This window comes from Camelus dromedarius, chromosome 17 (assembly GCF_036321535.1).
Source record: "Camelus dromedarius isolate mCamDro1 chromosome 17, mCamDro1.pat, whole genome shotgun sequence".
In the NCBI taxonomy this organism is placed as follows: Eukaryota; Metazoa; Chordata; class Mammalia; order Artiodactyla; family Camelidae; genus Camelus; species Camelus dromedarius.
In genome coordinates, this window is record NC_087452.1 from 995,447 (window position 1) to 1,019,796 (window position 24,350).

At 55.3% G+C, this 24,350-nt stretch overlaps 1 protein-coding gene across 7 annotated transcripts in view; it reads right to left on the bottom strand.

The window, feature by feature from the left end:
• MGLL (monoglyceride lipase) overlaps positions 1-24,350 on the bottom strand; it is a 190,061-nt gene that overhangs the window by 21,172 nt on the left and 144,539 nt on the right. For all 7 annotated transcript variants that reach the window (XM_031471070.2, XM_064496161.1, XM_064496160.1 and 4 more), the window contains exons 4-5: positions 1,905-2,041; positions 688-798 (exon numbers count right to left, since the gene is read on the bottom strand). In XM_031471070.2, coding sequence (XP_031326930.1) covers positions 688-798; positions 1,905-2,041 — 248 coding nt within the window. The remainder of the gene's footprint in view (positions 1-687; positions 799-1,904; positions 2,042-24,350) is intronic.

Genomic DNA, 24,350 nt, shown 5'->3' on the forward strand with positions numbered 1-24,350 from the left:
GGGCTGGGACCCTCCCCCCGCACTGGGTTCTGTGTCTCTAAAACCTCAGGTCCACAACGTGTCCACAACCCACACCCACAATCCGGCAGCCCTGCTGAAGCCACAAGCCTCATCTCCTTCCTTGGGGGAGAAGGCACCTGTTCACACATCCTAGCAGCTCGAAGCCCCAGCTTAAAGCACGAACCACTGGGTGCCCCACCGGGGAACTCTACGCCAGAAAAACGAAGCGATGGGTTCGTCAGAATCAGAGGGAAAGTGCTCGGGGATGGAGGAAGCCACAGTGAGGACGAGGGACCCATCGCATTGCGAGCTCTGTCCACCTGTCCACCTGTCCACTCACTGTGCACCGTGATCGAGGTTGACAAGCGGTCCATGGAAACCAGTGTGAGCCTGGCATGTGCCCTGGTAACAGAAGGCCCTCACTCGGTTCCTAACACGCGTAACTTTTCCTCCTTTCACTGTTCACCAGCAAAACACGCACCAACAGGAAGCCACTTTTCTTTTGTCTTTGGGGGGAAAACACACCCTTAGCTTGAGAAACAATAGAATTCCCGGGACAACAGTGTTTGCTCCTTGTCCAAACCTCGTGACAACAGCACGAGAAGCCCCTTCCCCCCAGGCTCCGGCTAGGAACAGCCACTCTGGGACCGAGAAGCTGCAGGACAACAAACCCTGGAGCATGCTCACCTTGAAGGTTGTTGCGGACTCGGGGTTGGCGAGAACCAGCGGGGAAATCAGAATCATGCCGGAGAAGTGGCCCGGCCTGTCCGCGGCCGTCAGGATGGCAATGGCCCCTCCCTGCAACACAGAATGGGCAGAGCTGTGGCTGCCGGCTCCGCCAGTGCCCTCACCGTGCCACCACGGGCCCTACCAGGCGGCAGTCCCGGCCCAGAGCCTGGGGAGGTCACCTTGGAATAGACACCCTCGAATGCTGGATAAACTAAATCTCCAATTATTTTATTACATGTGTTTCTTTTCCTCCAGGTTCTTCAAGAGCAAACATTTCAGAAGGATGTAAATAAAGCTCCTGCTTGTGGGCTGCAAGTTAAACAACAACACATTTCTCCTTCATCTCAAGCCAAAAGCTGGCAGACCCCCAAGTCATCCGTTCCATCAGGTTTAATATGAGATTTTTAAAAATCTGATGATAGTAAGAGATTGATACACCTTTTTTTCCTAGTTCAGTAAAGGTCCCAGAAATCTAGGTTCCAAGAAAAACGCCTTGTAAACATGGGTGAGGGTTAGGCCTTGGCGATTTGCTGCAGCCTAAGGTAACTTGAACTGAGGGCTGAAACCACAAATGCTGACAGGCCAGGTGGTCACACGGGCGAAGGCCTGCCCGGGAGTGAAAAGTCCCCGAGCTTTCAGCATCGCACAGAGCAAGGTTCTGTGCCAGCCGGCACGGCAGTGGGCCTGCAGGCAGTTCTGGCAGGTGGAGGAGCCCCAGTTCACAGACTACGCCTGGCTGCATCTTAGAGGGTTTTATATACTTAAAAGGTGAAAAGGATTCTGAATGACCTTTAAGGACCTGCTCCCTCGGGACCCCGGTCCTAGGTCCCGTCTATCCCGAGTGACTCTGAGATGGGCAGGAGGCACTGTGCTTCTCCATGTGCTGACTGCAGGCCCCGCCCCGAGACGTGGCTGTGCCGGTGGCAGCGGTGTCATGTCCTGTCCTGTGAGGCCCACCGGAGCCTCTCAGTACAGACAGCAGGCACCCCCTGGCGCCTTGGGCCCGGACAGGAAGGGGCTGTCTCCAGGACACTGACCCCAGGACCTCCACGTGCAGGCCGAGCAAAGGCGATGTGCTCACCGGGCGGAGAGCCGGGGTAGGAGGCTGGGAGGCCCCTCTCACCCCGGGCCCTCACTCTCCCACCACCGGGTCCTTCCCCACGCGGTCTACTCACCATGGAGTGGCCCAGAAGGAAGACCGGAAGCCCGGGGTGGTCCTTCTGCACCAGGTCCACGTGTTGCAACACATCCCTGATGAAGACCTGGAAGTCAGACACGACCATCCTCTCCCCCTCGCTCTGCCCGTGGCCGACTGGAAGGGAAGGGAGACAGAGCCAGTTACAGAGGCTGACACCTGCCAAACCTGCAGTTTCCTTACAGAACTACCAGCCACTCTTTCTGGAGGGCCCGGATGGAACACCCCACTGAGCCCTTCCCACCACTCCCCAACATGGGGATTCTTTTCCCCACAGTTGACAAATTAGTCAGTTAAAGCACAGAGAGGTTAAGAAACGTGCCCAAGGTCACACAGTCAGAAGTGACGAACCAGGATGTAAGTACTGCAAAGCAGGGGGAGGGTACAGCTCAGTGGTAGAATGCATGCCTATGCGTGAGGTCCTGGCTTCAATCTCCAGTAACTCCGTTAAAAACAAAGAAAATTACTTCCCTGCTCAAAAAATTTAAAATAAAAAAAAAATATTGCAAAGCCTGTCCACGCAGCCAGGATGCCTTCTTTGTGGCCGTTTCCCAGGGATAAAGGAAGGACAGACACACGGAGAGCTCTCAGAGCCTCAAGTCCCACAGAAGCAAGACCGAAGACGCACAAACTTCTCTGGGTTTTCCCAGCTCCTTGACCCTCACAGTTGTGTTTCCAAGAGTGAGCTTCTCACCAGGTGGTGCTGCACCCAGTCACCTCACTTTATAGCTCCCGGTGACAACGATGTGACCCACGTGACAGAGGAGTCAGTGTTTGCCAGAAGTCTGTTCAACGAAGCAGCAATAAAACCAGGTCACACTCTCCCCTCCTAGATTTCATCATCTGTCCCCCAGCTCTGTCCTGAGGGTCCCTCCACGCCCCTCTCTGAAGGACGCCCGTCACTACAGAAACCACGTGCCAACTGTGGCTTCCAGATTCAAGCTGAGCCCGGCTGACGTGAGGGTATGAAAACTGCAGAAGAGAAAGAGCTCCCAGAGAACACGGGCGGCAGCCGGGGACCTGCCTGACCCTCCCACCACCTCTGCCAGGGAGGCGCGGTGATGATGGCCGATGAGCGAAGCCCTCACTTCACAGACAGACAGGGAGGCCCTGGCAGCGGCAGGGACCAATCTGCCACCCAGACCTTGGACTTGGAAATCCTCCAGGAGGTCAGACCACAAAATCCCACTTCCTGCCGTCTGCCTCTCATGTGCCCACCAGGCCCTCCGACAACACAGCCTGGGGGCCGGCTGCGCTGTCACCCACCCTTTTGCCCCTCTGAGGGTTTTTTCCCTTCTTAAATGTATTTTCACTTTTTATTGTGCTAAAACACACACAACACAAAATTTACCATCTTACACATTCTTCCAAGTGCACCACCCTCCAGCCCCAGACTGAGACCTTACACTGGCCGGCAGGCGCTGAGCTGCATATCCCAACCCGACCAAAATCCATGAGCTGAAGCCCTAAACCCCACAGGGTGTGACTGCATTTGGAGACAGGGCCTTTAAACAGGTAATAAGTGAAAGAGGTCCCTGGGGTTGTCCCGACCCAACCTGATGGTGTCCCTCTACGGAGAGGACAGCAGGACACAGACCCACACAGGGACGCCTGTGTGAGGACGTGGGGGGAAGGTGGCATCTGCAGGCTGAGGAGGCCTCTGAGGAAACCAGCCCTGTGGACACTTCCGCTTTGGCCTTCCAGACTCCAGAACTCTGAGAAAACGAACTCTATCATGCGAGTCACTCCGTCTGTGGTACTTTGTTATGGCGGCCAGAGCTGACTGATACACCTGCTAAACAGCAATCCCCCCTCCCCTCCCCCATGCTCCAAACACAGCTCAGTAATGACGTGGCCAGATACTGGGTTCAAAGTTCAAAACATGACAAATACGTGATAATTATTTTTCTGTGCGCTTGTGTTACTAATTTGAGATACGATTAGATTCATTAATTTTAAGATACATTTGCTTGCAACTACAGATTGTGCTGTTTTGCCTTTCAATTTAATTTTCCTTTCTGATTATGTAAACATCTACCTGGCACAACAGTGAGAGCTACGGAAGAGCAGCGGTCCAGGGCCGCCCTGCCCCTGCCCCTCCCCCCTCCCCTCTCGTCCCCGACGGGGCATCATTGTAATTACTTTGTGTTTTTTTCCTCAAAACATTTCTTTTTGTCAAAATAAGAAAACTACCTCCCTCCCTCCCTCCCTGCTATGACTTTCCTCCTTTCTTCACATAAAAGGGAGCATGCCACACACCCACCCTGCTCTGTGCCAGTTTCTTTCACTTTGAACCTTTTCTGGAGATGACCACGTATCCCAGACAGGCCAAGAGCCCCCCGAGTCTGGCAGGGCCGCACGGCGCCCCTGCACAGCTTCCTCCAGCCCGCTCTCAGCCAGTCCGCCTGTGTGACAGCCCAGCTCTTGTAACGGAGCACTTGGGAGTGTTTCCCTCCTGTGAAGGCGCACCTTCAGGACATTCGTCTAGATGCAGGGGTGCCGGTTAAAGGTGGGTGCGTGGGCCCTTTTGGGAGCTGCCCCCCAATCCCGTCCGCGTGGGCCACCCGCGGTGACTCTGCCTTCCTGACAAAGCGTGTCGTTTGGTGTCTGGATTTCTGCCACTAAGAGAGGGGAGAGAGGGCAGGGAGGACGTCTTCTGTTCTAAGAGACACTTGTCTGTCTTTTCTGCTAAACTGAGAATTCCTGTCACTGCTTGTTTTCTCCATCAGGGTCTCGTATTTCTTGGTAGTTAAGAGAGCTCTTTGTATATTAGTTGGCCATTTGTCCTTTTGCTTCGTTTATGTTGTGTTCAGCTAAAGAAGGTTTTTATTTTAAAAAATTCCCTGCTTTCCTTTCCATGGCTTCTTAAGGTTTGACTCTTAGGTGTAAAGGCCCCCCCCCCAGGGTTATGGTGGAATGTGGCGCTCCTTCTGAGCTCTTCCATGGCTCCACGCCTTTGGGGGAACACACGTGACATGAAGCCCACATGAACCACATTTAAGCACGCCGTCCAGGGGCACTGAGAGCATTCACGTGGTGTGCGACCGCCCCCGTCCCGCCTGCAGATGCAGCTTCACCTCCTACACGTACCCTCTGATACGCCTGCAGTTGGTCGTGTCTGCGGTGTGAGGCGGGGGTCCCCTTCCTAACGGGGCTTTTTTCCTTAAAATGGGGTGACTTTCACACAACATAAAGTTAGCTGTTGTCAAGTGTACCAGCTCAGTGGCATTTAGTACATGCACCACGTTCAGCCACCTCTACCAAGTTCCCTAGTGCAGGTGGGTCCTAACAGTCTTCACAAAACTTACGGAAAAACCTTCATTACTTCAGTGAATTGTGAGGTCATCCTCATCATACACGAAAGCCCCTTTTCAGCTGAGTCTAGCCTACTTCTGGATTCCTGCTCAGCTCCGCTGCTGCCTACTCACAGGTCAGCCCTCACGGCAGCGCCCCCCTGACCCTGCCCGCCTGGTCGGCAGGCCCGGCCGCCCCATGAGCTCCCCCTCGCCCTTGTCCATCACTCCCATGTTGACCCTCCTCCCGGTGTAGACATGCCCTGCTCTTCCATCTCCAGCCTGGCCTCTTCCCGGGCCTGGAGACCCACCCTACCAACTGCTGGTCAGAAGGGTCCCTGATCACCCTGTGGGTCCTCAAATAGCTTCCAAACTCGCTCTGCTCCTGGGCTCCACACCATGCTCAGTGGCCCTGCAAACCCGCTCCCCAGGGCCCACACCCCAGCTGTCACGCTCTGGGCTACTCTCCTGCTGTCCTCTGCAGGGCCAGGCCCCAGACAGCCAGGGGCAGCCCCTAAGCCCAGAGCTTGCAGGAAGTACTCCAGCCAGCCAGTCCTCACCCCGCCTGCTTACCCTGCCTCATTGTTCCTTCTTGCAGAAACTGCAACAGAGGCTCCTGTCCACGCTCCCCTCGCCCTCTGCCCTCCAGCCAGCCCTGGTGCTTCCCTGTGTGGTGCCCAGGCCCGTCTCCTGTCCCCAGGGGTCTGTGTCATTGGCAGTCATCTCTGTGTCGGTGTGTCTGTCTGTATCATAAGTCATCTCCATGTCTGTGCGTCTCACACACCTGGTCTAAACCAGCGCAAGTGCCCCTGACACCCTAGCACCGCAGCCCGTACAAGGCGAGTGCTCAGTAAGTAACCCTCTGTCCAGTGATTAAACCACCCCAGTTTCTGGGTCTCACACAGAACACTTCTGCCTGGAAATAACTTTCCACGCTGCCACCCTGCAGAAAGGAGATCACAGGGAAGGGCCCAGAGAGCTGCCAGCTTCAGGGCTGGATGGGGAGAAACGAGCATCTGCCTTCCCTTTTCTCAGGTGACCAGTTCTACTGAGTCTCCTTTTCTCACAGGAGGAAAAGCTGGTGAAATGCAGCCTCGAGTAGAGAGAGAGACACAGCATTAAAAAAGCAGTGATGACGACACCTGGCACTTACGAGGCAGGTTGTGACTCACACAGCCCTTCTCCCAGAGCCTCCTTCGCTTGGTGCTCAGGGCCCTGCCAGTCGAGGACTCTTTCCCTGCTTCTGGCTCAGAAAGCTGACCTCGGACAGACTGGACAGGGTGCAGCCTTCCTCTGAGAGGCCGGGCAAGGACTCGAGGGCTGGTTTTGGAGCCCAGACCCAGTGTTCTTATGACACAGTTCAGTGCAGAACATGGCCAGGAAGCGGGGCTGCAGAGACTGAGGGACCCAGGGTACACAGCCTTCCCACAGCGGACACTGAGCCTCAGCACAGGGAGCACAGCCCTCCCCTGGGAGGCTGGCCGGAAGTGCCCGCTTTCCTTACAGATGAGGGGACTGAGGCCCGGAGGGGCTGAAACCCCTTGAGGGGCCTCCTGGTGGGGCTGGACCTGACACAGGGAAGCTGGTTCCAGAGCCCCAGAAACCATGGTGCCTCGGGCTGCCTCTGTGCTTTCCTATTTCCCTGGAATGACCTCAAACGTGACCTAGTTTGATAATCAGGGAAACGTAGGCAGATGACCCCAGGTGTTCACAGCAGGCGAACGAGGCAAGTCTAGAACAAGGAGATGGTCCCCACTGGACGTTGGTCGGGGTGCCTGGCTCCCAGGACCACCGTCCACACAGCGATGGGTCCGCCACAGGACCCTAACACCTCATCACATGCTGCCGGGGGAGGCGGTTCTGTACAAATAGGAATGTCTCATTTCTCACCTCTGCTCCTTTGAACGTGCCAAGTAGACAGCATCTCTCAGACCCTCTGAGGGCCTGTGGGATCTGCTCAGCCTGCCAAAGACACCGAGACTGTGACAAGATGAAAGAATGAATTTTGAAAAAGGCTCTGGTCTTGGCTTCCACCTCTGGGTAGAGATCCCATTAGGCCTTGTAATTATGCCCGTCAGCCCAGCCAGTGGGAGTCCTCTGCTCCTGATTTTCCAGAGGCTCTCTCCGGTCCCGAGGCCGAGGCTGAGCCCAGGCCCTGGGGAGGTGGCTTCGGTTTCCCTGGGAACACCTGACCAATAAAGGGTGGGCTTCCTTCCAGCCCAGCAAGGGTGCTGGCCTGCACTCCTGCCAACCCCCAGGAGGTCAGCACACCATGGTGATGGTGGTGGGGTTCCCACAGGACGTGCGGTTCAGGCCAGTGAGACAGATGGTCACTGTGGAGCCTCTGGCCTCAAGAACCCCAGGACTGGATGGGCAGGAGCCACATGTAGGAGCCACAGCCATGCAAACCCAAAGGGAGAATTAGAGCCGCCTGGATGAGCGCCAAGGTGGAACAGAGCCCTTTGGGAGCAGGAGGGCCCCGACAGGGAGTCACTAACTCATAGATGTTACACAGAGACAGACTGGTACTACCGCTTTGGAAACAATTTGGCAAGGTTGAATTCTACCCGTTACAAGCCAGTAACTCCGCCCTCAGCACTCAAAGGCGCAAGAGAAGCCACAGGTGCCTGGAGACACGGTAACACTGTTCCCCACGTGGACACTGTAGCTAAAGGGCCTGCTCTACAGTAGCGAAAAGTGAGTAAACAAATGGAGCAACATGCATGAACCTTAGAAACAAAACAGAGTGGAAAAAGCAAGTATTCAAGCTTAGCCATTTTATAGAAAGCTAAAAAAATAAAAAAGCAAAATCAGACTGTATATATTTTTAGAGCCAAATCTACGTGATATAAGCATAAGATAACAAAGCAAGGGGATGAAACACACATCTTAAGATGGTAGTTACGCCTGGTCACCTGCCCGTTTGTAAAACCGGGAGACACCTACTTGTCTCATCACAAAGGTGCTGGGAACGAATGAACCAGCACAGCACACTGGCACGCAGTGGGTCCACACCAAACCGAGCTTCCATCCCTTTCCCTACGAACGACCTCAGGGAGAGCATGGGTGAGCTGCCCCGGCGTCCAGCATGCTCCCCCAAGGGGCACTCGGCTACGCGTCCCGCCTGCGCTCCTGTTCCACTCCCCAGCGACGCGGGGCGGCGGGCCCGCGTCCTCAGCAACTTCATGGCATCCTTTCACCTTGGTTTCCTTCTAACTAAAGATCCGCAGGTTAACATGTAACAGAGCTTTTCTCCTCAAAACGTTACGGGAGGTCTGCTGTCCCCCCCCACCCCCAGACGCGGAAGCCCTCGCGTGGTGCTTTGCCACTCGTGTGGCACTTAGGGTTTGTAACCCACAGAAGAACGCTGAAGCTTAACCTCTATTGAAACCGTGACAAACACCACTTTTAAAAAGCAAAGGAGACTGCCACGGTGAGGTGAACTGCATTAGAAGGCGCGCAGGTTCATTTCTCCAGGACGGGAGACATCATACTTTTCATGCTTAGGAAGTGGAACCTTCTGAAAGCTTTGGAGACACTGAAGTCAGGACCCCAGAGCTTTCCGAAAAGGCAGGCGGTGGGTCAGCGCTTCTCAGGCAGAGTAAACGGAAGTGATCGCAGAGGCAGCATGAGGAAGGGCCCCTTCTGCCCTGGACAGAGTGACAGCTCTGCACCCTTACACCGTCGTGGACTGAAGAAACACTCTGCAAATTCAAATTCAGCCAAGATGTCATGAAGGTGAAAAGAGGAGGCTCCTCTGCTAAGGACTTACTGCATGTCCGGCCCTATGTCAGGCCCCTGGACCCGTGACCACTCTTGTTGGAGAACAACAGCCCAGGGCTGGGGGAGGAGTCCCCACCCTCTTCGAGGATGAGGAGATGAGAGCCAGGGAATGCTGGGAAACGGAGGTCGGGTGGATGGTAGGGGTTTGGAGTCGCTCCACCTCACCCCCCGTGACCTCAGGCAGGTGACTTCACCTCGAAAGGCTCCGCTTTTCCCCTGCAGAAAGGGGCGCCCACACAGCCACATCCCAGGGGGCAGGGGGCAGGTGAGAGTGCCATGGGTGGCCCTGCATGTGGCACACAGCAAGTGCTCAATAAACACTGCCTGTGCTGGTGGTCTGGGTGAGGGCAGGGCTGGGACACACAGCAGCCCTGTGTTCTCCGGGCTGGAAAACCCACTGGACCGTTTCCAAGTCCAGGACGCCGACTCCCCTAGGATACAGTGCAACCACCCACTGCTCCTTAAAGTGGCATTAATTACGCATCGACACGATCACTGCATACGGTATCAAGCACGCATTAACATGACCGATGCACACGGTAGCACCAGTCAGCACGTGAGAGCACGGCCAGCGGGCTGGTGGTTGCAGGGAGTTTGGAGGTGGGAACCCAGGCCTTCCTGTTGACCCTCAAGCAAGCACAGAAGCAAAGCAGACCTCAGGCCTCCGCTCCTTAAGGAGTTGATGGGGGTCCCACATGATAACCGGCCTCAGGCGGCCTCCACTCTCCAGTCTTGTCAGAACAACAAACAAGGTGAAGGCAGGCCTTGGGCAGAAGCATCTGCCGGCTCGCAGGCCTCCCACCAGCCCCAACCTCCTGGGCCTGCCTGTGAGGGCTGGAGACAGGCCATCTGGCCCTCACTGCCCACACCCCGCCATCCGGGCTCGGCCCCCTGCACGGAGGGCGGGGCTCGGTCCTGCAGCGGCCGGCCTGGCATGGGAGACTGCTCCCCGATGGACCCAGCAGGATGGGCGGTGGCCTGGCCTCTGCCAGCAGGGCTCGGAGTCCCCTCATGCCATCGGGCTGGGTGACTGTGGAGAGGGGTGGCAGCCACAGCCACGTGGGGCAAATTTAAATGAACTTCAGTGAAAACTATTAAAGCTCAGTTGCTCAGTCCCAGCAGCCGCATGCTAGGGCAGAGGGAGAATGCATCCAACACCACGGGAAGTTCCGTTAGGCAGCGCTGAGAACGATTTCTGTTGGGGAGGTGTCACGCGGAATGAAGAAAAACACCTGTGTCCACTGGTCTGCATTTAAAATATTGTTTGAATCACAGAGCACTGCATCCTTTCTGTGCTTGTAGCAGTCACAAACGTCCAAGGCAGATATTCAAGACAAACCAGGAAAGCGCCAAGCAGACCCAAATGTGGGTTAGGGGTTGGTTTTGGAACCAGACAACCTCGGACCTAATCTGGCTCCACCGGGGGGAGGCCTCCTGCAGGGTTCCAATTCTCTGGACCTCAGTTTCCTCATCTGCAGAGTGGGGAGAACAGTGGTCCCTCCCTCCTTGGATTGTGGGCAAGATGACCTGAGATCACCTGTATGAAGGTGGCAGGTCAAGGCTGGACACAGATGAAGTGGACAGCACATACAGGTTGAAGAAATGAAAAAAAAAAAAAAAAAAAAAAAGCAACAAACCAGCCGGCCCCGGTCAAGCAGAAGTAAACAGAATCCGGTCGCACTTCTCTGGCTACCAAAGTGAACTGTAGGAACTGACCGGGGACACCCTTCAGGACACATCGTTGGGAGAAAAAAAACTCACATTGTGTCTCCATTGTCACCACTTACGTTTTTAACAACCCACATAATCATACTGTTTCCTTGGCCCCCGGAAGGCCGTCTGTCCTGCCTGTGGCCTTGGACACTCTCTCCTGGGTCATGGGCCCCGTGGCTCCTCCCCACCAGCCGAGTTCTCCCAGACGAGACAAAGCTGCCTGGTAGGTGATTACCGTGTCCTCTGCAGGGCATGGGTTCATGCTGGGACACCCACGACAGGGGCCTCACAGAGGGGCAGGAGGTACGGATGGAGGTGGGCGTGGGGTGCCTTCCGGCCAGACATTCAGAAAGCATGAGGGGAGTCCTCACTCAGTCAGCACCGTCACCTCCCACCTAGGGGATGTGTGGGCAGGGGGAGGGGCGGTCAGGTCTCTGTTGACGAGGCTCCCCGGCCACGGCTGCTGCGGGGAGAAGCTGGAGGCCATTCCCACTGGACAAACATGTCCCAGTTACCTGCCGGGTGCTGGGTCTTGGCCAGGCTCTGGGGCTGCAGTTGATTTTTAACTCAACATGTATCGCACATGAATACTGTCCCCACGTTGTCACATAATTTGTACTCGTGATTTATACTGACTGCATGAGATCCCATCAGGGGATAAAAATCACAACTCACTCTACTTTCAGTGGGGCAAGGCTGCCCTCAATCTTGGCTCTTGTGAATAACACTGAGATGAACATCTCTCTACAGATGTTTTCAGAACTGCTGGATAAACTTGCCAGAGTGAGATTTCTCTACCAAAAAGCATGAAAACTCTGGGAAGCCTCCTTTATAGAAGCAAAATGCTCTCCAGCTTGAGGACTTCCGTTGCCCAGCCACGTCTGGAGCTTTGAATCATCGTGTCCTTGCCAGCACAGAGGTAGAGCGAGGTCCTTGTTTATCACAGGAGGCAGCAAACCGCTTTCTTCCCATTGTGGTACTTTGCTTCCAGGAAAAAACCCTACAGAAAGCCACTGTTTTGGTCTGAAGAACACGTGGTCATATAGTTTTCTTTCTTTTTTTTTTTTTTCAAGGCAACTCGTTTCTCTATCTTTGGTCAGGAGAGTGCCATACCACATACTTGTGACCCAAACGACTGTGCATGAAGCCATGGAGGCTCGGGGCCGACCGCCTGGGCGCCTGGCCGCAGGCAGAATCTGCACTGCTGGAGCCGTATCAGGCGCGCCCTAAAGAGAGGTGGCAGGAAGCCCGCACACCAGGCCGCCGTTTCCAGTTCCCGTAGATTTCCCAGAGACAGCTGTGTGTTTCCTGCTTTCAGCTTTCCCCTCGGTGCTTTGCATCCTCACAAATCCTTCCCGTTTCAGGCTGCAGCGTGATTATGCCATTTAAACGTAGCTACCACCGTTTCAGAGCCCACTTCCAACGAAAGCCTGGCTTGTTCTCTGCGTTCCTGCAACGTCCCACTGCAGAAACGCCATGAGCAGTGGCACGCGGCACCAGTTTCAGGATGTGAGACCAGTGACAAGCAGAAAGTGAAGGAAGTGCATCCTTGAGCGAAAAGGCCACCACAAGAGCATGTGTGGTCATCAGCTGACACATTCCACTGATGCCAGAAACGTCCTTGCTAGGTTGTGAGAGCAGAGTGTGGGACAAAAGGACACTCAAAAGTCCCAGGGGAAGGGACCACAGGGGACCTGGTCCAGGCTGGACAGGGACTTCCTGCCGCCTCATGGGCATCGGTCCGGGGGTTGGGGGACGAGGAACACCATGGGATCGGGGAGGCTCTGCTTCTGTCTCACTCTCTCTTTAAAACACGTGCGTCTGGCAGAAAGTCCAAGATCGCAGCTTGCTGGCCTAGAAAACAGTTTGTTTCCCTCAACAAAAGCCATTTCCTCCTCTGCTGTTTGCTAATGGTCCAAACTTCCATCATGGACACTTGGAACATGTTTTCGTCTCCCCAACTACCACTGCACTGAGCGCCCCTCAATGGAAGAAAACTTCTCCCCTTGTGCTCTCTGCAGCATCCCAGCACAAGCTCGACTACAAAGGATGTAAAGAAATTAATTTCTCTACTAATTGACAACAGCTTGAAAAAGGTATAAAGATGCCAGAATTCAGCATATGGGCTACGGAAACACATTTCGGCTCAGAATTTTCTTTTTTTTTTAAGCTGTTACAACATGCTTTATAATGTAAGCAGCTAAAAGGCTGTTAACAGTGCAGCGTTTTAGAAATAATGCATTCTCAGGATTTCATATTTATAGAGTTTATTTGAAAACATCCTACTCTCCACTGCATAAATAAGAGGAAACAGTATGACAAAAAGTGTCACAACTATGGTTCCTGGAGTCTAGCGGGATGATCTTTCTTTTGTATCAAGCTGTGGAATGATGACGGTTCTGGAGAACAGGGCTAGACTGCCTCCACCGTGGGATCGGCCACCACCCTCCCACAAGCCACGTTCCTTTTCTGTCTTCTAAGGTGGTGGGACTCCGGGCGATCCTGGGATAGCCAGAATCATCCAGAAATGCCAGCCCTTTCCGAGGAAAGGTGGTACATATGAAATGTAATGTGCCTCTGGCTTGTAAACAGGCAACAGCTGTGGGGAGGGGAGAGGCTACAGAAACTTCCAGGATGTGATGAGATCAAGGAATAAAGAGTCTGTGACAAAATAACAGGATGCCCAGCGAATCCTGAACAATGCTTGAGGCAGATGACAGCTCCCCGAGAGCAGCGTCCCAAGGGTTTGAACCTCAGAAAAGGGCTTCATGTAGGAAAAAAACCTCATGTAACATCAAAGGGGTGGGCAACAGTATGCCCAATCCGGTAGATTCCCGACCTGACCTGGCTTTTACAGATGCTTCATTTTTAAACTGGTTTTCTCCGTGTCCTTAAGACTGTCTTCATTTTTGCTAGAAGACAGATTAAATAGACTGTGTTCTGACTCACATGTTTTCCTCTGCACTGTAAGCCCCTCGACTGGCAGAGTTACTGGAAGAAGAAAGAAGACGAGCTTCGGCAGGGGTCTGTGATCGAGCCCTGCCCGCTGCACAGTGGCCGCGTGAGCCCGGCCCCGGCCCCACTGCTGTGCTCAGCCCTCCCATCAGTTCGTATCGCCACGGCTGCGAGCTAGCAGACTGCCGAAGGGCTAAATGACAAAGCAGTGGTCACCGTCCACGCCAGCAAGCCATGCTCTTCCCTCTTCCAACTTTGTGTTTCACTCCTGCAGTGGTGACTCCAGGAACAAGGCCTGCCCCAAGATGCCTGAGTCCCAGCACGGTGTCTGTCCTCTCCAAAACATGGCCCCTACTCAGGCCATGCAAGTCTGCAGGAGCTGCACCCAGAGCAGCCCCCTGGGTGCCCACCATCAGGAGGGCAGAGGGAGCAGCTGCATGGGGCACACCTCCTACAAGACTGGCTGTAACATCTCCTATTTTCACCCACCCTGCTAACAAAGTGATTGTGACTTTTCTTTTCTTCAGCAAACGTGAAGAGAGTTGGAACAGAATGGGACACCCCGTGGCCAGGGCAGAGGTGGCTCAGACGGGAACAAGTCAGGGGATGAGAGGGGGAGGTCCGGGGAGCCTATCCTCCCTCCCTCCCTCCCTCCCTGCTCATGGGTCCACACCCTCCTGGCTCTCCAGTCTTGCACTCCTCCTGCCTAGCAGTTTCCACAAAACCCACCTGGTCTGTGGGCCTTGGGGGGACCCACTCCTGCCCCTTCCCTCCTCCCTTCTCATTTTTCCCCAGGAAGGGGACTCTGCTAATCTGATCAGCTCTGTTCTAGACCCTGACATAGCTGCCCTTGCTAGGGAGGGGATCACTGTGTGTTAGAAAGTCCTCTCCCTGCCACCCTACCTGTCCCCACCTCCCTGCAGGAATGGGGAGCTCCTTGGGCCCCTCTTCAGCTCCTGTCCCTCGATGGCCTGGGGCTGGGAGGGAGGGTGAGCACCAGGGCTGCACCCCGGGCCTCTGCTCCCAGTCCTCCCCAGGCACCAGGCCCTGTGCACGTCCCAGCCTGGAATCGCTGGCCCGCCCCTGCCCACAGAGCTTGGCTGTCCGGTCTTATCCTGTTTCCCCTCAGGAAGCCCCCAACTCCTCCCTGTCCCCCAGGGTCTCAAATCTCATGACAGCACAATAGTGCATTTACCGCTACCTTGCAGAACCACATGTCCAGAGATGCGCCTGGGGGTGGGAGTGCCTTATCTTACATCTGCATCTCCAGGCTTACAGCAGACTCTCAAGGATGACAGGGTCTTGAGAACCAGAGATCATGGGTCACAAATGAGAGGTTCACCCCAGGTCAACTGACAGCTCACAGAACTAACTGCAGGGTCTCAGGCCTGGCCCAGGCCAGAGCACGTGAGGAGGCCACAGCTTCCTGGTAAAACCCGGGGCCCTTTTCCTCCTGGGTTTGCACAGAGAAGGCGTCTGAGGGACAAGGGGGCCATGTTGGGTGGTCTGGGACACTGGGCCAGCAGTCTGGGAAGTAGGAGTCCCCATCCGGCCCCCACCTGCTCTGGGCTGTTAAGAACGTGGTCTCCACGTGCTCAAGATGCTGGGGTCCCAGGTTCCAATTTCAGAAGCAACTTACAAATAAGCAGAGGGAAGTGCAGAAACCGGGGGAGAGTGGCACGTGAAGGAGTGGAGAGCATCTCTGACAGCAGTGGAGGCTGCCAGTGACCCAGTGACCGTACAGGGACATCTGTCCACTCGGCTGGCAAAGCCCCTGGTCTCAGTCATTTCCACACAGACACACGCAGACACACACACTCACACACAGACACGTATCACAGATATACACAATACTACATACACTCACACACAGACACACAGCTGAAAAATTACCACAAAATGGGGAACTGTCTCTGGGTAATCAACTTAAGGTTTAGTTTTTTTGTCCTTTTTCAATATTTTCCAAAATTTCTACAATACACTGGTATTTTGTCATCAGAGGGAAAATAAAGCTTATTTTTTAAATGCCCTGTGTACGTAAGAACCGATACGTGAGAGTGAGAACAGGCAGCAAGCTCTGCCATCAGCCCACGGTCAGATCCGCTGGGATAAGTGACTATAACTGGAGTCAGTGCTCAGTTCATGCTCGCACAGGGCAGCGCCCCACCGGGGCCGCAAGCGGTGTCGGGGGTGTGAGGGGGTGCTGGGCCTAGGGGGCCAGGGGATCGTGACAACCAGTCTGAGGCCCTTCACCTGAGCACTGGTGAGTCTGTGGCCTGACCAGAGCTGTCACCACCACCAAGACACAAAGGGCAATGACAAGAAGCAGCTCCAGGCAGTGCTCTTCATTATTCTGCCATCTCTGCCTTCTTGGAGACATGCCTGAGAGCTGCTCGGTCACCTGCTAGGCTGGTGGGAAACGGCTGCCCTTCCCGCTCTGTGGCAGCTCCGCAGCTCCCCCCGCCAGGCCTGACCCCGGGCTCAGGACTTCCTTTGACTAGAAACAGCGCAGGTGATGCCCAGCCAGGTCTGGGTCCAGCCTCCAGAGGTCTCGCTGCTTCTGGAACCCCGCTAACTGGCCAACAACAGAGACCAGCCCAGCACGCCACAGCCTCGGCCTGTCACCTGCCCATGACTGCCAGCCATCCAGCGGAAGCCCGGGCCGCCACACGGACCCGTGGGCCCAGGACCTAGAAAAAAGGCTATTGCTTAAGCTACTTGGTTTTGGTGGCTTGTTACAACAACAGCTGCTTGATTAACTGTCACACTGTCCTGGGTGAGAAAACCCTGGCTCAGCTTAAGCCTGCCCTCAGAGAACTCTGTCTTGGATGGTGAGGCTCTGGCAAGAGACTTGTTCCCTGTGATGGACACCAGGGATCCCTGTCCAGCTGGGCTCTGCAGGCGAAGAGCCGTAAATAAAACCTAGTCAACCAGCACTGCCCCTACTGACTCTTCGATTGTTTTTCACTTTAAATCAAAAACGCACAAACGCAGCCTTAGACTTGCCAGCCCAGGCCCTCGGACGGGCACCCGCCAGGCCTCTCTGTGCCACGCATGGCTGTGCCTCTGTGTGACCGTGTGTTACGCTCTGTTTCCTTCCATAAGCAGCACTCTATTTTCCCCTTAACAGTACGTCTTGGAGGCCTTTCCACAGCCAAAATGACAGATTTCTCTCCTTCCTTTCAGCCAGTGGGGTCCGAGCATGCCAGGTCTGGGCGACCACCCCACTGTGTGAGCACAGGGCTGCTTCTGGCTTTCCCCCAGGACAGCTTTGTGGACACACGGTGGACCCCTTGGGTGGACTCACTGGTCAAGTGAGCATTTTAAAGAGAAGACAGCAGCAGGTAGAGACTCCACAGTCGCCTGAACTGACCCTTCCGCAAGACCAGTCAAGCTTCCCGGCCGGTGTTTCTGGGGTCCCTCACCTCCTTGCCACCCCCCCACAGCTTCAAGCCCACAAAGCACAGGACTGCCAAACAGTTTTATCTCTGCTGCCTTAATCTAAAAAGCACATGCTCTGAAGTTGCTATATTTATCCAAAAGGGGGAAAGTCGCCCTCCACTTACTTGCTCTGGTGCCTTTGATTTTTCTGAGTCAATGGTCTTGACTTAAAAAGATTTTCCACTGTTTCTGATGTTTATAAAATAAACATCAGGTTCTCATGGGAAGAGGAAAGGAGTCACTGTGAAAACGGGAGACATAACACTCACAAGTAAGCACAACGAAACCCAGGAAGATTGAAAAAAGGAAAAAGGAGAGAGCAGCAAGCGGAGCGCGAGCACAGAGCCCGGGCCGTGCTGTGGGGGCGCCCGCTGCCCGGCAAAGGTGGACTCGCTTCCACACCCTCTCCCAGCCCCTCAGAGGTCCAGGCACGGGGCCCTGGACCACAGGTTTTCCAAGCTGTTGCCAGTCACATTCCACGGGCTCTCTGGGCGTATGCGGAGAACAGAATGCGGGTCTGCAGCGCAGCGTCACTCAGTCAGCATCCACGCTCCTGGGCCTGAGTTTATGCTCTGCCTCTGGGGCCCAGTGCCGAGGCCATGACCCGCCGACCCCTCTCTCCTCACTGCCAGGGGCGACAGTAAGGAGGGCAGCACGCAGTCCTCACAGAGGGAAGTTCCTTCTGCAAATAAGACACCGCTCAGAAACCACCCGTGACGTAGGGCCACACGCTGCAAGATGTGCAGGTCTCACCGCCCCAAGCAGGGCCCCAACACCTGTCCTCGCAGGCGGGTCCCCACTTCCACCCTGCCTCTGGCTCGGTGTGCAGCGCTGAGCAGCCAGGACCCGCCGGTACTGGAGAGCCTGTCTTCCAGGGGTGGCACTTCCCGCCCCAGCCTGGTTACAGCCCTTGGAGGCCCGCCCCGCCCGGTAAGTCTCAGCTGTTTCTGTCGGCCGCCTCCTGCAGGCCCGGTTCCATTTCGGTCACCTCTGGTTGGTGGCCAGTTCGGCGGCTGGGGGAGATGAGGAGGCCGCACCCGCACCTCCTCAAGCCCTGGCTTCACCCTGCTTCCTCAGCCCTGGCCTGCGAGAGGCCCTGTGCCACCTCCGACTCTGTGACCGCCAGGCTCAGCCACCCACAGTCCTGCCATGGTCACGAGCTCCCCAGGCCTCCCTGAAGGAGGAGATGCCTACACTAAGGGAGACACTCTCTCCGCTCCAGGGAGTCAGTTCTGCCGTCACCCTCACAACCGTAAAAAGCAAAACAAAGAAGAAACAAAAAACAGATACAAAAAGCTCCATAGTGATGTGTTTCAAGATTGCAAGAAATACTTCACTTCTGCTCCAGTTTCCTCAGTTGAAAGATGAGAATTCTCCAGCCTCTTGCTTCAGACTGCTGGCTGACCTAGAAGTGTTGTATGTGCACCCAGGGCCTCAAGTGCCTTCTGCCCGCTGCCTGGACCAGCTCTCACAGCAGCCCTACGGGGCAGTACCACTGGTCTCCACTTCACTGAGGGAGGGGACGGGACCGCGGCTTCACTTTGACCACCTTGGGCTGTTGACCCAGCAGGAGCGCAGGGAGTAACCACCCAGGCCAGGAGGGGGGGGTCCTGAGCTGTGGCCTGGGTGGGGGGACGCTGCATTCCCTGGGCCATGGCCCTGGAGGGGTGCTGGGGTTTGTCACCCAGCTGCCCACCCCCCGCAGGGCTCCCAGCTGGCCTCCCCACAACCCTTCCACTCAGCTGTTGAGGGAACCAGCCTCAGCTGGGGGAGGGAGAGGGAATGTCAAAAAGAAAGGGGTTTTCTGGGCAGATATCTTCTGAGATGTATTTCAAACGTGTGCCCTCATGGTCACGTGACCGGTGCCCTTTAGACGGGACACCCCCTCGACCACACATGTCTTCTGTTTCAAAATGCCACCTGCAAAGGGCTGTGCTAAAGAAAGGGCCCCCGGACCCCGAGACGCTCCTGCAGCCAACGCAGCCCCATCTGCACGGGGCTGCCCCAACGTTGCGCAACCTCAGAAAGAAAAGCAGAAGATAAAACCTTGATTCAAACAATTTCACTTCTCGTGAGCCACTGTGACAGGGGAACAAGGGAAGATCCAAAGTTCGCACTAGCTGCGCTCTGCTCTCTGAGGCAGCGGAAAGGTCGTCCAACAAAACTGAGAGGTTTAGGTGTCTGTGTGCAGCCTCGTCAGGTGAGGGGTGCCTCTGCTGCCCGGCCCGCCCTCCTGGGCCGCAGCCCCTCCCCACAGAGGCCCGGAATGCCACATGTTCGTACAGCAGAAGATACTCTTAATGACAGATGCAAATAAGAAAAGGCTGCTTCTGAATGCAGGCGGCTGGGGAGGCACAGGCCGCGGCTCATGGTCAGGAGGGCGGCCCCGGGGCGGTTTCTCAGTGCCTCTGGACAGGCGTGTGTCACTGCTGCTCTGAATGCAGAGCAGGGGCCCCCACTGCGAGCCCCAGACCTCCCCCGCAGCGGTAGTCGCCCCGCAGCCGTCCCGGGTACCACCCTCCCAGCTCTGTCTCAGACCCTCCGACTCTGCTGGTTCCTACCTGCTGTTTACCTCATACATTTCTTTACACATGGACTTCAATCTTTTATCAACGCATTTATCAAAGGCATTTTCTGTCACTACCATTCATGAAAAACCAGAACCACTTCCTACAGAGTAACTGGCACAGACTGCTCCTTACCTACCCTATCCGTTCTCTCCCTTTTTCTTAGTAACTTAAACCTGGTTCTATCCAGACAGGCAGTGTACCCAGGTGGAGCACTCTATCTCCCAGCCTCCCCAGCAATTAGGAGAGCCCATGTGACCAAGTTCTAGTCATTAAGATATAACAGAAAGTTGATAGATAAAACATCCACAGAGGAAGGCAGGCATCATCTCTGATGTCTAAAATAAAAGTGTGATGTGATGGCTGGAACGTCAGCCACCATTCTGGACCAAGAGGGAAACTTGAGGCTGGCCACTCTAAGGGTGGCAGAACAGACAGAGGAAGGTGGATTTCTTGACAAAACAATGGAGCCATCACCCTAGGGTGTATCAAGCATGTCTTTTGTTCTGATGTTTTGTCACCTGGGGCCTTGTGGACCTTGGGGAAACTGCCTCTCCTGGGGCTGGCCAACTTCTAGAGAATACCGACCTGCCTTCCAGGGTGCCTCTCATATGCACAGTAACCAATTCAGAGCCCACTCACCCTACCCCCATCTCCTCTGTCAGGCTCTCACACTCTGGGCCAGTATCCTCCTGCCCTAGTCACCCAGGGTCAGTACCAGACAACTAGGACTGCTCCCACTCCGCAGAGCCCCCTGGAACTGTTCAAACCAGCCAACCCTAAGCCTGCTCACCCTGCCCCACCTCTCCCCAGGGAAGCCGCAGTAGAGTCCCCAGTCCCCAGCTCCCTGACCTTCCTGGAGCTTCCCTGTGAGGCCCTGCGTGGTGTGGTGTCCCCCTCCTCTGGGACTGAGGAACAACTCTCTTTTCAGTGACTGTTGTCTCCTGTCCTCTGATCTGTGGGCCTCACCATACCTGAGTAATGAGACCTACATCTTAAAACACGGGCCCGGAATATCTCCAGACGTCTTTCCAGTTAGAAATTAACTTTTTCTTGTTTAATCCACTGATACAATCAACCTCAATTCCAGCAACCAAACTTAATTCCTAACTGACACAGAAATCACAAAATAAGTATATATCTTTTAAAACAAACAGTGATTGTCTATGTACTAATTAAAGCCGACTTGGGCTCCACCCTTGAAGGCCTGGGCCCAGATCAATACTTGAATAGGCCTGAGGTCTTTTCCAGGGACACCTCCTCCACTCATGTTCTCTGCCACAAGTCACTGTGGGTCCTCACAGGTGGGAATGTATGTCCCCAACCTCGGGCTTGGCCAATGGAACACGGACAACCTGGCCTAGACTTTAAAAAGCATCACAAGATCCCACTGTCCTCGCCTGCTTCTGACAGGGCTCTGGGAGGAACAGGACTGGGCCAGACCACTGGCCCAAGGAGAGGACTGGACCCGATCTGCGGCGTGAAGCTGAGCCCAGCCAAGTCTGGCCCAAGCCAGCCAACCTACAGACGTGGGAAAGACAAAGTTACTGTCTTGAGCTAATGAGCTTGGGGGACTTAGTCACACAATATTATTGTGGCAACTGCTGACTGATTTGGTCAGAAGAGCAGCGATCTGCAAGTGCTTACTGACTTCCCAGTTTGTTAGAACCAATACGAGGACACCCAGGTGCATAAACACATGTATAACACGTAACACACAACACACACACAAATTCAGCGGCACTGCTCCTGGCCGCAGGTATCTTACATCTTAGCTCAGGAACCTTCGCTGCCCGACACCACCAGCCAAGCTCGGTGCCAGCTGTCCTCCCAGGAGTAGCTGTGTCACCGTCCCCAGATGAATGGGCTCCACCAGAGGAAGAAACTCTTCACTAGACTCCTGAGGGGCCTTGGGGACCCAAAGGGAGCAGTGACAGGGTCGTGAGCCCAGCAGAGCTGATGTGAGCCAGGCCCCAGTCACCGGGACTCAGCCGTGCTAGACCACAACCGGCGGCGCCTGGGACGGAGCTGCTGACAGCGCTTTGCTGCAGGAAAGGGGTGCGTCTGCCACGTGCACCGAGCCCCTACCACACAGGCTGGTGCATGTCGCCCCATCATGTCTGCACACAGCTGCACGGGGGCTTTGCTCCCATTCTACGGACGAGGGGACCAGGGTCACTGGGCCCTACGCGCCTGTGCTGACCCTCTGTCCACCTCCCCCCCCCCCACCCATGGCACCAGGTCTCCTGACACTGCTCTTCTGCTGCGGGGCCTCTGTGCTGGGTCCCTTTCCCCCAGATATCCTCGGGCCCTCCCTCCTCCTCGGAAGGGCGCCTGCCCCACTGCTCTGCCCCCGCCCCGTTTGATTTTCCTCCGTGACACTTTAAGTCATTCATTTTTGCTCTCAGCTGACAATGGCAGGAACTCTGTTGTCTTGTTCACAGAAGTGAACGAGGCCTGGCCCCTTGACAGGTGCTCAGTGAGTCACAGAACGAACAAGTGAATGAATGAACGAACGAGCAGCGGTGTGAGGCTGGGAGGCGGAGGAGCTGGCAGGGAGGCAGCGAGGTAGGAGGCAGGAGGCAGGGAGCCAGGGAGGTGGCAGGAGGCAGGGAGGCAGGGAGGAGGCAGGGAGGCAGGGAGGAGGCAGGGAGGTAGGAGGTGGCAGCAGCAGCAAGTCTGTGTCTGAGCAAACCGAGCCGTGGCCTCCTGCCCTACAGCCCACATTGCTTACGTAATCAAAGCCCGCCACCCTCTCCCCGCACCCTCCATCGGCTCCGGGACAAAGCATCCTCCCTTCCCATAGAGGTTCTGTTGTGCAGAGCAAGGAAAATGGGAGCCACGAACGGTTTTCTTTCCTCTCTTGTCTTCAAAAAGGCCTTTATAACCAGGTACATTCCAATGGGAAAACCAGTCGACGTATCACGACTATGACAAGCTATCACTAAGGGGAAACCTCATTCCTGAAAATGTGCATAAATGCTCCAAGCTGTGAGTCATTATCTGTGCAGGGGAGGACGAGGTAGGAGGTTCCTGACGCTGTTTCAGAGGGCCTCCCTGTCCTGTGACTGCAGCGGCGGAAACACACGGGGCAGGTGGTCTCTCCTGCCGCTCTGCCACTGGAGACTGGCCAATATCGCAAACCTGTCCAGACCGTCTCCACACAGATGTGACAAGGCCCTCAACATCATGCCCGTCTCACAGCAGCCACTCAGTGAAGGTCAGCTCACCCTGCTTTGGGGGACATCTGTGACCACCTGCGTCACTTAGACATCTCACCCCTAGCCTGTTCCCACATCTCACGGCATCTGCTCCACTTGGAGAAACTTTAGCTCAAGAAACGCTGCCCCTTCACTGACGTGCTTCAAGCCCAGGAGTCGAATGACCACAGGGGCTCTTGGCCTGCCCAGATCAGCCCGCCCCTCCTCCCTCCCTGTACTCAGGGGCTTGGAATTGGGCCCTTGGCCTTCAGATGAAGCACCGCTGATGATTCCTCTCCTTTTTTGGTAAAAAAAGTTTCCACTGAATAAACCCTCTAAGCAATTTTTCTGATCTGGTGACATCAGCACAATGGCTGGAGAGAAATAATTACTACTGTGGTGCCTACATGAGCCGGCCCTTCTCCAGGACTCGGGGAAGGGACAGCTGGCCCTGCCTAGCAGCTTGGTTTTCTGTGTTGAAGAAAGGAAGTGAGTGGCGTGGTAAAGAGGGCTGTCTCAAACCTTTCCAACGGAAGCAGAGCAGAGGGAAAATGTAGAGATTACTGGCACGGAAGACTGCAGGTGTTGCAAACGGAGAGTGTCCTGGGTTCTATGATTTCAGGTTTCTAGGGGAAGTTTCTGGCTCATCACACAGATGGGAAAACTGAGGCTATGACAGGTAAACTGACTTGTCCCAGTAACACAGCCAGAAAACAGTAGGCCAGGCCCTGAGTCGAGTCCCCCTGCCTCCATCCAAGACAGTCACACGAAGAAAGCCCCAGGCTGGGCTCAAGCTGAAAACAGAGACACCCTTCCTTCCCAGTGTGACACTCAGAGGATGCAGTTAGTTCGGGGCACGCGCAGGAGCTGAGGAGAAGGGCAGTGTTTCCACTCTTGGAATCACCCCGACACCGGGTCTGTCCCTTGGTTGAGCTTGGCTGCTGCCGGTGGGAGTCAGACCATCTCCAAGCAGAGCCTTAACAGAGGTGCGAGGTGGGGGCTGGCACAGCACCCTCGACAGACTGCGCGTCATGAGCTATTCCTGGAGCTGCCTAGGCACTTGTGTCGGACGGTGCAGAAACCCCAGGGCCACGTGCCTGGGGGCTGCACTCCAAGCCCAGCTGCTCAGAAGCCAGCACCCTGAGAGGCACCGCTGGTCAGGCAGAGCCTGCGGCATCCCACCCCAAAGCAGTTCTCCAAAAGTTCAAGCCCTAGCAGGGAAAGGGTACCGGGACTTGAGTCCAGCTTTGCGCCTCTGCCCCTGTGGCTGTGTAGCCTTGGGCAAATTACTCAACGTCTCTGAGCTCGGGGCTTCCTCAATGAGAACGATGCCTGCGTCACAACATTGCTGCAACTAAACGGATTAAACGGGGGGTGGGGGGTACTAGCACAGAGATGACGGATTTTCCTGGGCGGGAGAGCGCTAGTTGATTTTCTATAAACAGGGCCCATCCTCTAGTCTAAACTCATAACC